Here is a 13370-nt window from a genome sequence, read left to right as displayed (position 1 = left end):
TTGATTTATAGAATTCAAGATAGGCTTATATGTGAACTTGGAAAAGTTGTGGAATGTGAAATTCTAAGCCAAATAGCCTAATCCATTAAGTAGATTCTAATTATCCAAAATGAAAGGATCCAAACGGTCCCGAATGTTTTTTAGAAATTTAGTCGAAAATATTAACGGTTACGAATTCCATAGCAACGTTGTTGTCTTAACGGAGGGAGTATGCATGATTGTGATGGGTTGCCACTCGCCAATTCTTGGTGTTTGTTTTCTGGGAGCTAAACTTTAGTCCTGCCACATCGGATCTTTGATACCAATTAGGACTATTAAATATAGGCTAATTACAAAACTAATTATAGAGACGGAGGCTAATTTGCGATAAGAATCTGTTAAGTCTAATTAGTCTAGATTTGACAATGTGGTGCTACAGTAACATTGCTAATGATGGATTTATTAGGCTTAATAGTTTCGTCTCGCAAATTAGTCCAGGGCTTCTGCAATTAGTTTTATAACTAACTCATGTCTAGTCCTCCTAATCATCCTCCAAATATTCGATGTGATAAGGACTAAACTTTAGCTCATTCCGAACAGTGCCACCTGTCTAGGTTGCTAGAGTTGTATTCGGCCTGTTCGCTTGGTCGTAAACGATCATAAATTTCCAGCTAGAACAATATTTTTCTCTCACACCAAACCAGCTAGCAGTAATAATCCACGATCATATACGATCGTTTCAGCCCCAGCCGAACAGGCTGATTAATTAGTCGAGCCCAGTCTAGATCTCTTCTTTACCAATAAAGCGGCAGCTCAACCTGCCCAGTTCGTTAAAAGAAAGGCGTGCGTACCCTAACCAAACGTCCTTGTACTCGCAACAATTCTCTATATCCCAAAATAGAAGTCATTCTCGTTTTCTGAGAAGTTAGCCTTTTTAACTTTGACCAATTATATATAAAAGAATATTAATATTTATAATACAAATTTTGTATCATTAGATAGATCGTTGAATATACTTTTATAATAAACTTATTTGAAGATATAAATGTTGCACATATTTTCTACAAACCTAGTAAAAATTGAGAAAGTTTAACATTCACGCATCCCATGACGACTTTTATTGTGGGACGGATGGAGTAAGTGTCTAAGTAGGTCCACTCAACCCACCGAGAAAGCACGTCTCCACAGTGGATTCATGAAGGTAATATGCAAGGTTACGGCATACACTACGGGTAAGCCATCTGAAATTAAAAAGGACAAGCATGTTCCAATCCAAAATACTCCGTACAAAACATAGATGTTCAGCAGGATATAGCAACATATACTCCACTCCCAGCAGTTGGCGGAAGGAAGCAGAATGAAAGCACTCCCACTCCCAGCAGCCTAAAGAAAGCAGAATGAACAAACAGTAAAAACAGAGCAAGTCTTGTTCTGCACAAGCAGTTGGCGGAATATCAAGGAATGGACATAATGCATATATTCACACTAATCCATACCATCACCCAACAATGCCTCTGGTCAGAATAATCTGTGTACATGCACGATACGCTGCTGCTTCGGTCCACTGATCTGATGGGGAAGCGATGTCGTTGGCTTCACGGCAGTGCACGCACGCTACATCAAACCAGCGAACCAAGTGACGATAGGCGTTGCACCTGCACAAGTTGCAAAAATACGTTGCATGGAATGAAATGGTAAACAACTTGCCATGTTCGATCGATTAATCAGGTGTCAGGGAGGCGTAAGCATGCACGATTACTGAAACAGAGGCAAGCAATCAATCGTGTAGACTAATTTTTTACCTGAAGCGTACGCAGAGGGGCACACGTTTTTCTGCATACGTGTGTCGTCCTGTGGGCCACTCGTCCTCAACGGGACATGTTTGGAAGTAAGCAAGCCACTTGCGGCGGTTGCGAGCTGCAGAAGACGAATTGAATTGAATGAAGGAAACTAAGAAAACAGAGCACCAGAAAATTAAATATCTTGGAAGAAGGCTGTGTTAATTTACCTTGGGCAATGTCAGAGCCACTGATATTTGTCTCAAAGCGGAAAGGATCTCTTCTGTAGGTCACATATCTTTTCCTTGATATCCCTTCATCATCTGCATAGGCTTTGACTTGCTGGATGTGGCTGAACTTGTCCCACTCAGGACCTGATTTCCCTGCTGCTATGGAAGTGAGCAGGGATAAGGAACAATCTATCAGCAAATGCCTTGGGTTTACATCCTGCAGATACCTTGGGACTGTTTCCATGTCATAATCCTCCAAATTGAGTCTCTGTAGTGCAGGCATGCCCTCCAATACCTTCATCTCTGGGCACATGACTATGACGAGCTTCTGCAGTTTCGGTAGATTACTGATCCTCTCCAGGTCAGCGTTCCTAAACACGTCGAGGTGGACAACAGAAGTGAAGTTCTCCAAAGACCTTAGGTTCTTGACATCATATATGTATAATTTCTTCAAAGCCTTTGCGTGGAAGGCAAGGCCAGGAGGCATGTGGCTCAATTTGCACAAACTGAGTTTAAGCCTCTCCAAGATAGGCATCGCTTTGACTTGTTCCTCCCACTCCCATTCCTCCCATTCGACAAATCTATCAAAAGTCAACTCATGTAATCTGGGAAACGCAACCCCTACATGATTGCTTGGTTGTAGGCATTCAAGCCCAACACGCTTGATTGCTGGGGCACGAACAATCTGCAGAAGGTCCAAGCAGGGGAGCTGACTCAAGCCACTAGGAAGCTCTGTGCAGCCGGCCAAGTCATCCATCGTAAGAATCCTCAAGCTCCCAAGGGGCGTAACTGCTGTCAGCATCATCCAACCTGGGAGCCGCTCACCAAAATACCCTTCAATGTTAAGGTTTTCTAAGCCAAGTGGAGGGCAGAGCTCATCAAAAACCTCCTCGATTTGTCTCTTGGCTTTCTCGGAGATCCCTTCTTCCTCTTTTACCAACAGGCCATCATCTCCAAGTCTACCGGTGCAACCCAGTGAGAGATACCTTAGGCGCTTCTTTCCACCAAGTTTGGCCTGTATAGCAGATGAGGAAGAAGCTACATTCTCCAAGAAACTGATATGAAGATTAGTTAGCTGGGAGAGAGGCCCTAGTTTCTCCAAACCAAGGTTTTTTTTATCGGCCGATATTCACCGAAATTTCCGAAATTTCCTTTCTATCCACAGGGTCCGATAAAATTTGACATAGGCCAAATTTTTCCCTTCTTTCCTGCTCCCACACAGACAACCCAAATTCAGCCGTGCGACGGTCCCACACTATAATGTTTTATTCTTGTTTTTATCGGTGAACAAGTGATGTTTAATAGCTTAGGAATAGTTTCAAGTCAAATTCTACGAATTTTTTTTAAAATAATTTGAATTTTTTTTGAATTTGGTCCGATATTTCCGATATATCTTGCTTATCCTGTTTATCCATGACGTCCGATAAATTTTTATTTCCGATAATGAAAACCTTGCTCCAAACTACAGTGATCACAGTCCATGTGGGCTGGAAATCCATATAATTTCCTCAAAGAAGTTAGGCCACTAAATTCCCTTGGTATAACACTTACATTTGTCGGGTCAAGTCTGAGAAACCTCAAGTCTTGTAGCACTCCAATGCTACTGGGAAGATTAGCCAAACTCTGACAACCAGAAAGGCTAATGTACTGCAAGAATTTCAACTTGCCTATGTCTTCTGGTAACTTGGATGTATTACAGTTTTCTATTGACAAATACCTCAAATGTTTCAGCTGATACAAAGATTCGGCTATTGCATCAATATTTACACTGTCCAAATGTAGTGTTCGAAGACTTGAAAGAGAAACAAATGAATCACCTGGCTTAATCTTTATATTACCAACTAAAATTAGTGTTCTCAGTGATGTCTGTGTTTGGAGAGAACACCACTCCAAATCATGTTGTTCTGATCCTTTGCTTTCCAGAGATAATCGAAAAAACTTTTGTGATTTAAGTTTGTCAATACCAATTGTACTATTGTGAGCTATGAGTGCTTCATCTCTGAACACGCTATGAGCAAATGACCGAACAACATCATGCATGTTGCAAACTGTTTGATCAGCATACCCCATATCTGGCTCAATAAGGTTCCGCTGTATTAACTGATCATAGTATTCCCTTCCTATTTCTTCTAGGTCACGTAAAGTTCCATGAACAAATCCTTCACTAATCCACATGCCAACAATGTCATGAACAAAAAACAATGTGCCCCTCGGAAGGAGGGAATAGTGCAAAAAGCAAGGCTTCAAACAAGGCTGCAGATCTTCATAGCTAAGATATACGGCATAATTTAGCTCTTTAGGCATTTGTGATACTGACCATAGAGAATCATCTAAGACATTTTGCCAGTCGGTTCGTCTTATCCTTTTCTGACGCAGGAGACCTCCCATTACTTTGACCCCAAGAGGTAAACCATCACATTTTTCAACAAGTCTCATTCCAATATCCTTTAGTATTTCAACATGGGGCTTATCATTTACGTCTGTAATAACCTGCAAGAATTTTAGGCTAATTAGACAAACAATAATTTATTGTGCAGTGTCGTGATATCCTGTCAATGCAAAACACATCAAGAAAGAAACCTATGCGGTCTCTAACACATAATTTTTGGTCAGCCTTTTTTATATTATACTTTATGCATGTGCAACTAAGTAAAAAGAAAGAAAAAAGGCTCGAATGTTGCTTCGGAGACAATAGCAACAAAGTATTCACTAGCAATGTTCATGATGAATTTCTACTTCTTTGCTCCTATCACCTTTGGAAGTACGGCCTTTCCTAATCTTTAGCAAAATCAGCACTATTATTCAGCTAATACAATATTGTGTGCATTGTAGCTGCCACTGCGTCAATTCTGAACCCACTGGAATGATTCACTACCAATCAATATAAATTCTGTATAATAAAGCTATAGTGCTCAAGAAAACATCACTCAATTAATATGGAAAAATATTCATTACAAGGGGCGCATTAAGGTATGGCCAAGCAAAAATATTAGAAAGAATTATTTCAATTACAAGTGACAGCATGTAATCTCCCAGTGCATGACTATACAAATAAACAGTTGAAAGCAGTAATAGTCTCCTCCCAACAAAGGTGGTTGGATTAGTTTCAAATTTTGTTCCAAAATAATTAATATTCTAAGTGGTACTAGTTCTATTCGTAGTTTCTAGGCCCACTCTTCATTAAATTTCACCCAATAGGCACATCCAGTTTAGTACAAAGAGTTTTGCGTTGGTATATGTGGGTTCTTTGCTATAGCACGCTTCCACCCAGTTCACGTTGAAAAATCAATATTAAAAATGCTGTTGTAGACAATTTCATATGCGATGCCTTCTCACATATACTTCCAGTCATATGATAATTGGTACAGTGGAGAATAATATATTTTTATAGAGTAAATTACACCCATGGCCCCTAAACTACTACGTCTTCTATCATATCACTAAATATAAAATTGCACATTTAGATCCTTAAACTATTTAAGTACCCCAGTTCTGTACGGCTGCGCAGCCACGACGGTTGCTCACATTCGTGCTTGTGCAGCGGTGGCGGTGGCTCGCTTGTGCAGCCGTGGCCATGGCGCTCCCTGGCAGCAGTGGCGGCATTGACAGCGAGATGAACTCATGTAGCATTTCTAATGTGGAAGAAGATATTTTAAAAAAAATAGACCCTCATGAAATTTGTTAATATTTGTGCAATTTATGTATCTGGGTGATTTTGTATATAACCCCCGCTAATATTTTATTTTCAAGCAAGCGAGTCTTTTCTCTTCACGCGGGCCTGAATCCATACCCGTTTGTACAAATATGAGGCCCAAACAAAGTTTAAAGACCGGAATGACACTTTTTATGTTTGGCGACCCGGATGACACAACTCACAAGTTAGAGGACCAACCATGGAATTTACTCATCAAAATATTATTTCTAGCCTTAGAATATGTAACACGATGTCATCCACATCCAAACCAGCATAGACCTTTTCCATTCCTCAACATGGCATTCCATGGTGGAACAGTATCCGTGTGTTTGGATGCAAGGACAAGCAGGGACGGGACGAGATGGCTCCAGGATGAGTGGTGTTTGTTTGGGAGGCCACAAGGGGCGAGGACATCCCACATGGGAATATTCCCATGAGATGTGGGTTGCCCAGGCCCCAGATAGTTGACGGACGGGGGTCGCCCAAGGTGGAACGAGCCCGCTTGCTGGCGAGGAAGAAAAGGAGAGGAGGTGCACATAGGGGCGGTCGATAAAGAAGAGGAGCGTCGGGGGCCACCGTCGCGCGAGCTCGGGGAGCCACTGCCACGTGTGACCATGAGGGGCCGCCGCCATGCGCGAGATATGAGGAGCCTCCGCGCGCGAGCTTGGGAGGCCACCGTCGTGCAACCTCTGAAGAGCCACCATGTGCGAGCTCGGGGGCCGCACGAAGTAGCAGGCGTGGGGCATGGCCGATCTGACCAGGAGGAGGCGTAGGGCATCGTGCTGCGAGCCCTTCGGGCGGCTACGGTTGGGGAAAGAGAGAACGAGAGGAGGAAGAAAAAGAAAGAATAAAAACTACCAAATGGGCCCCACATGTCACTAGCGGATCCCACTTTTTATGTCTAAGACCAAACAGAAAACGGGTTGATCCCATCCCTCCCCAACCAGAAAAGAAATAGGGTCGCCGCATCCCACAAACGAGAGACAAGACCATCACACCCCACCTTATCTCCCAACCAAATGCTCTCTATATGTCTCATAATATCTCTACTAGTGGATCCTTCCCATGGGAGCCACACATATATGTTGGCCTTTGGCCCACCGTCTCGATTCCCCCTCCCTCCCTCCCTCTCTCTCTGTTTCTCTCTTCTCACTCTGATATTGTGCAGCAGCCCAATATGTGTGACATACATACCCTCGAGTTGGACTACTGGTCAATACCGAACCACAAATGGATCAATTGTGGCCTGCCACATAAGGATGTATAGTGTGTTAGGGCTCATGTAGAACTGGATGATAGCACGTGACAAGTCTGGGGATCCTTATGATATTCTAGTATAAGTGTGGGGGGCATGAAAGTAGCATTATAAGACCTTGGGACTTACATTACATCCAAAGACAATTTCGCTAACCTCACAGTGCATGCATTTTGAGAGTCTAGGGACCCAGATGACATCATACAGAATAAATTCAAAAACTGTTTTTTTATTTTACTCTAAAAACATAGTGCTAAACAAACTTATTATGGTTGCCTTAGTTTGTGAATTAAATTTAGTTGCTAATTCGCCATGTGGTATTGCCTACGCTACAGCCCATGACAGATCCAATCGAACCTACAGATCTCAAGTTCTTTTAAAAAATGAGGAAGTGTAATACAATGTCCAAATTTTAATTGCTTTAACAAAAAATTGTGAATACCTGCCCTATGTGGAGTCTGCATGACTGCATATGCAGGATATTACAATACTAACATATGGCATTTTGTTTCTTTATAATATATTTCGAAGGTCACCACCGTAGAACTAGATGTTGAAACAAATAAGAAAAATAGAAGTTGTTTGCCAGGACAGGGAATCTAGTTCCCACTACTAAGATAGAAGCAAAACTAAAGTGATGCAGCTAGAAAACAAAATGCATAATTAAAGAAAAGTAATTAATGTATGGATTAACTTGTACCTGCTTCTTGAGCAGCAACCATGCATCTTGAAGCCCAAGTTTGTCAATACGATGGTAGGGCTCCTCAGCCTTCATCTGACGTGCCACTATGTCATGCCTTGTGGTGACCAGCACACGGCTACCTTGAGCTAGCATGGCATTGACAAAGGGAGTTCTAAGCACACCTTCCCATATATTGTAGTCCCAGACATCATCCATTATTAATAAGGTTTTGTGTCCCTTCAAAGCTTCTATTAGAGTCTGTTCCAGTGCCACCTTCGAATTTCCACAAGCATGGTGGTTTCCACCAGCTTCCATAATTACTCTCCTTAACATTTCAGTATTGTTGAAGTCTTGGTTGACACTCAACCATATTTTCTTCGTGAACTCATGTTTTATGACTTCACTGTTGAAGATCTTTTGAGCAAGGGTGGTTTTACCAATCCCACCAATTCCCACAATAGAGAAAATGATTATTTTGTTGGATTTCTCGTCGTCAATTGGATACTTCTTTGTTAGCATCTCTACTAGATTTGTTGTGTCCTCTTCGATCTTCTCACCAACTAAACCAGATTCGTCAAGCCCCCCTGACGTCTCAGGGGTACCAGAAGGATATGATACCACGTTTCTTCCACGGTCCTCATAAGTACCAAGGTTCATGAAGTTGAATGATGCACCACGTGCCTTGATGTCATCTAGCTTCTTGTTAAGGTTCTTGATGCGGCTTCCAATGTCGTGGGCATGTAGGGGATTCCGTATGCAGAAGAGCAACGGGTTGAAGCATCCGGCATCATGCCTTTGGCCTCGCTCCATGGCCTTGAGCTGGCACAGGTCGAGAATGTCAGTGGCATCATACATAGCATTCCTTAGCTCTATCCCCCATGCTTGGACACTTTGGTCTGTGATGTTCCTCCTATCAGCATCAGCAATGATGTTCTTCAGATCCCGAAGCTTGATGTCCATGTTATCAATCTCACCGGACACTCCAAGCAACATATGCACCTCATCTGCCGCCATCTGCATGAGCATGTTTTGGATGTAGGACGCCAAAGCATCTAGGACACCGGCCATGATTGAGAACTTCGGTTTTTGCTGTAACAAAATGAGAACAGATATTAATTTCAACATGGCATTTTAATTTTATACATCAAAGATTCAATCATCTGCCATCTATTATTGCAGCGATCGCGGCACTTCTACTAACTTCTCGTTCATTCATACAACTACATGACAGTGGCAACTATATGGGCAGATCTAGCTACGCATAAGCAGCTGCAGAAAGGTAACAACTACATCACAGTGGGCACTATATGCGCAGATCTAGCTACGCATAAGCAGCTGCAGAAACATAATAGCTAAGGAAACGAACCTGGGGCCGACGAGCTGAGCAATGGCCGGAAGTAGTGAGGCGGCGCCGGTGTTGTTCGTTCTTGGTCGTGGAACAGGATCTACTAGTTAATGGTTAGACAAGAATCGCCATGGACATCGTGGACCTGACCAACCAGATACTACAGCTGGATTGTAGCGTGCGGGTGAGTGATGAAAGGAGGAGCAGCGAGATTGATTTAGGTTCCAATTTGAGGTTCTTGCAAATTGGAATCGCAGTAGCTGCTTGGTGGCTTGTGTTGGGTGTACGAGCTAGGAAGGAAATGTTGATGATTCAGGGAAGGTGGTGACTGGAGTCGGTTGTGGTACTAACACTGCAAGGTGGGCAGGAAAGTGCGTGACAGCTTCGACGGATTTGCGGACTGCGTCCTACTTTATTAATTCCACAGCAGAGCCTTGGATGCTAGAGTAGCTCTGAGCCACCACGTGAAACGGTGGCCAATGCATTTGCGTGCAGTAGCGTGGGGGTACTGCAAGATGCTTTCTCATCGCACGAGATGACATGCAAAGACTCGCTCGCATGCCTCCAATAATGCAACTTGGCAGTGGCCGGCTCGCATGCCTCCAATAATGCAACCGAGGCGGTTGCCGGTTAATGGATTAACCCCTCGGCTAATCGACAGTAACGCCTCAAAAAAATGGTGGCCCAGCAAGCAGCCCATCTCGGCCTGACACTCATAGATACATCATATAATTCTCATTCCCTCACCCGCCACCGCACAGCACTCTCTCTCCTCTCTCGGCTCGGTCCTCACAAGAGAGGAGGCGCTCGTCTCTCTCGCGTCTCTCGCGCATGCATGGCCAACTCTCTCCCTCTCGTCTCTCTCGTGCATGCATGGCCCGCTCTCTCCCTCTCTCTCGTCTCTCACCGGCGGGTGCTCCCTCTCTCCTCTCGTGCTGGGCACTCTCTGGAGGCGGTGGGAGGCGCTCGCACCCTGGCGGGCTGCTCACGCCAAGCCATGGTAGCGGCTTGCGAATGCGGCGGGGCGGGGCCTCTGGCACTACTACAGAATAGGTATTCACCGCCGGCTCTAGACCCCCCTTAACCGATGGTTTTGGCTCTAGGCAGTGAAGTCGGCGGTGATGCCCATTGTCATTACCGCCAGTTTTCTAACTGGTCGTGATGCAAAGTTATCACAACCGGTTCGTGTTACCAGCCGGTGGCGATAGGGATTTTCAGAAATTCCAAAATCGGATAAAAAATAGCAAAAAAATTTGATTTAATCCCAGGAATGCCCATTGTCACAAGTCACACGATTTTTTGCGCGAAAATCCGGGTGCTGCGCGGTGCTGGGATTCAAACTTGAGACTTGTGCCATCACACGTAGATGCTCTAACCACTCCACCCCTAAGTCACTTGTGTCCATACAACACATATATTCCTTCAGTGCTAACTTCTCATTATTTTAAAATGAATATTTAGAATCCTAAACAACTTCGGATAAATAGTCATCAACTACAAAGTTGTTGTTCTGATTGAGATCTACAACTTTGATGTTGATCGTTTTGCCATCCGAGATCGTTTGACAAATTTGAATTTTAAATCGTCTAAATTTTAGCCATACTGTTGGGACATCAAATGATTTGAAATGAAAAAGTCATCGAGATCTACAACTTTGGTTTTGATTGATTTTCCATCCGAGGTTATTTGCAAAATTTGAATTTCAAAATTTTTGAACTTCAAATAGAAATTTAAGACCCTAAATGATTTCTAATGAAAAAGTTGTCAACTACGAAGTTAAGCGAGATCTGTAACTTTGCTTTTGATCATTTTTCATCTGAGGTTGTTTGTATAATTCAAAAAAATTGAATTTTAAAATATAAGAGCTTCAAACAGATTTCTGGGACTGTAAACAATTTCAAATAAAAAAGTCATCAACTACAAAGTTGTAGATCTCATCTCATCGAGATCTACAACTTCGATATAAAATTTGTTTTCATCTGACTTTTTTTTGTAAAAGTTATGAATTTTATTGTGATGCAACATAACTCATCATCGCCGATTCGTATTACGAACCGTTAGTGAAATGATTTTCACCACCGGTTGGTACCACAAACCGGCAGTACAAATGGGTCGACCATCACTACCGGTTGGTAACACAAACCGGCTGTAGTGATAGGTTTATCACCACCGGTTCGTGTTACCAGCCAGTGGTGATAACCGCCCAAATTTTTCTCCTACTGTTCATAACACGAACCGGCGGTGAAAATTATTTCACCAATGCTTTGTAATACGAACCAGCGGTGAAAGTGGCGTCGGTGATTACCCGTTATGTAGTAGTGTGGAGGTGCTCATCTCTCTCCGGCATCGGCGCGACGCACGGCACACGGCTCCCGTCCTCCGACAGTGGCGCGGGGCATACAGTGGTGGAGTGCAGGGCTGGGCTCGCAGATTCGGCATCGGGGCTTGTGGATCCGCTAGATCCAGCGTCGGGGCTCGTGGATCTGCTAGATCCGGCGCCAGGGCTTGCGGATTCGGCCAGGCCACCACCGACGCGGATTCGACAACCAGCGGCAGCATGGGTGTGGATCCGACCACCAGCGGCGGCACGGCGTTCCTAGAAGTGGGCTCAGCGGTGGGCCTGAGAGTGGGCTCGCTATTGAGCCTGGATTTTTTTGTTTTTTTTATTGATTTACCGAGGCGGGCATTATAAGGCGCCCGCCTCCGTTAACTGATTACCTAAGGCGGGCAAAGGCAACCGCCGTGATCTTTCGATGGAGCCAGTTGCCTTTGCCCGCCTCCAAAAATAGAAAACGCCCATCTCCATTAAGTTTACTGTAGTAGTGCTAGATATTTGGGACTGCTCCACAAATTGCACCGTGGAGCAGCTCCACAAAAATCTAGAGTTTGTGGAGCACTCCTTTAGGTGCTCGTACAATTCCATCCTTTTTCCTCGATTTCCCTTGCAATTTATTTCCACATTGGAGCCTCATTAGCAAGCCAACGAAGTCAACACAAAAGCAAGTTGAATTAAGTTATAACAATAATTTGATCGCCCATCTGGTTGTCTAGATGTATGCACCTGGTCCAGATACCATGTGACTGCATCGCTTGCAGATACCATGCCAGTAAGGACCTCGGGTTTGCTTTGACAGATGAACATTAATTAGGGGGTGTTTGGGACTGCTCGACAAACTCTGCTCCACAAACTCCACCGTGGAGCAGCTCCATAAAAAACTGGAGTTTATGGAGTATCTCTTTAGGTGTTCTCACAACTCCACCCTTTTTCCTAGAGCAGAGTGCGTGGAGCTGAAACCGTTTAGCTAAAAAACATGGAGCGGAGCTGAAAAACGTGGAGCGGAGCAGTCCCAAACACGGGTGCCAATGCAAGAGTATTATTCTACTTCTCGCCAGGCTGGTACGGGTAGGTGAAAGCCAGATCGATCAGATTCGGATTCGATCAGAAATTCACGGAAGCAGTGAGGTGTTACCAGCAGTAGCACTGGGTCAAGGTTAGATAGGAATTGGCGTGGTCGACCATCGTTGGCTTGACCCAGTGCTGGATTATTGCTGCGTGCCCGTGCTGGTGGGTGGTGAGTGAAGAAAGGAGGAGCAGCGAGAGGGGTTTAGGTAATGTGGTGGCTTCTGTTGGCTGCTTCAACTGGGAATGAATTGGTGATGATTCAGGGAAGAAGATGGTGATGCATGCGGTAGGGTGGTGACAGCGGAAGGTGGGATGGAAAGTGCGTGACAGCCCGTCTGGATGTCTAGCAAGATGTGTACCGGGTAGATGCCATGGTGCTCTACAGTCTACACTAACCTGCACCTCCCTCGAGTGGCTGGCAGCTTCATGTACGTGTGTGTGCCATGCTAGGGGGGAGCTGGTTGCTTTAACAAATGAACGTCTGGTGAAATGTATTATATTGTCATCGGGCTGCACAACATGGCACGACATATAATTTGGATCCAAACGACAGGCACTAAGATAACTGTGCAATCGAACATTTTGTGCATTTCATTTAAGAGCAATTCCAATAAGGCCCCTACTTGAACCCTCATAAATAAATATGGGTGCGCAAGCCAAAAACTATGCTCCAGCATACCCCTATTCGAGGCCCAAATTTTGGGTGTGGGCACCCAAATCCCCCCTCAGGCAACCATTCCTGGGGCTCACACTACGGGATACAGTCAATTCGCCGAGTGCCAGGGGCACTCGGCAATGGCTCAAAAACACTCGGCAACTGCTTTGCCGAGTGTAACACTCGGCATACAATACACGGCATCTTTTTGTCGGCAAACAACTATTTGCCGAGTGTTTTTTGTCGGGCACTCGGCAAAGATTTACACTCGTCAAAATAAAAATGCGAAAAAAACCAAAAAATAATAGCAAAATTTTTCAAAAAAATTTTTTCGGGGGAGGCCGCCACC

General features: G+C 44.2%; 1 protein-coding gene across 1 annotated transcript; it reads right to left on the bottom strand.

Moving 5' to 3' along the window:
* Positions 1-1094: 1094 nt before the first annotated feature.
* On the bottom strand, positions 1095-9332 carry LOC136483553 (putative disease resistance protein RGA4). Its single transcript, XM_066480659.1, has 7 exons — positions 8985-9332; positions 7637-8707; positions 3439-4477; positions 1988-3076; positions 1782-1896; positions 1476-1634; positions 1095-1362 (listed from the first exon to the last, which is right to left on the bottom strand). Exons 2-6 carry the CDS (start codon positions 8684-8686, stop codon positions 1478-1480), a joined length of 3450 nt encoding a protein of 1149 aa, XP_066336756.1. The 5' UTR covers positions 8687-8707; positions 8985-9332; the 3' UTR covers positions 1095-1362; positions 1476-1477.
* Between the last annotated feature and the right edge of the window lie 4038 nt (positions 9333-13370).

Source organism: Miscanthus floridulus, chromosome 9, assembly GCF_019320115.1.
Source record: "Miscanthus floridulus cultivar M001 chromosome 9, ASM1932011v1, whole genome shotgun sequence".
Taxonomy (NCBI): Eukaryota; Viridiplantae; Streptophyta; class Magnoliopsida; order Poales; family Poaceae; genus Miscanthus; species Miscanthus floridulus.
This window is presented reverse-complemented; position numbering and strand designations above follow the sequence as displayed.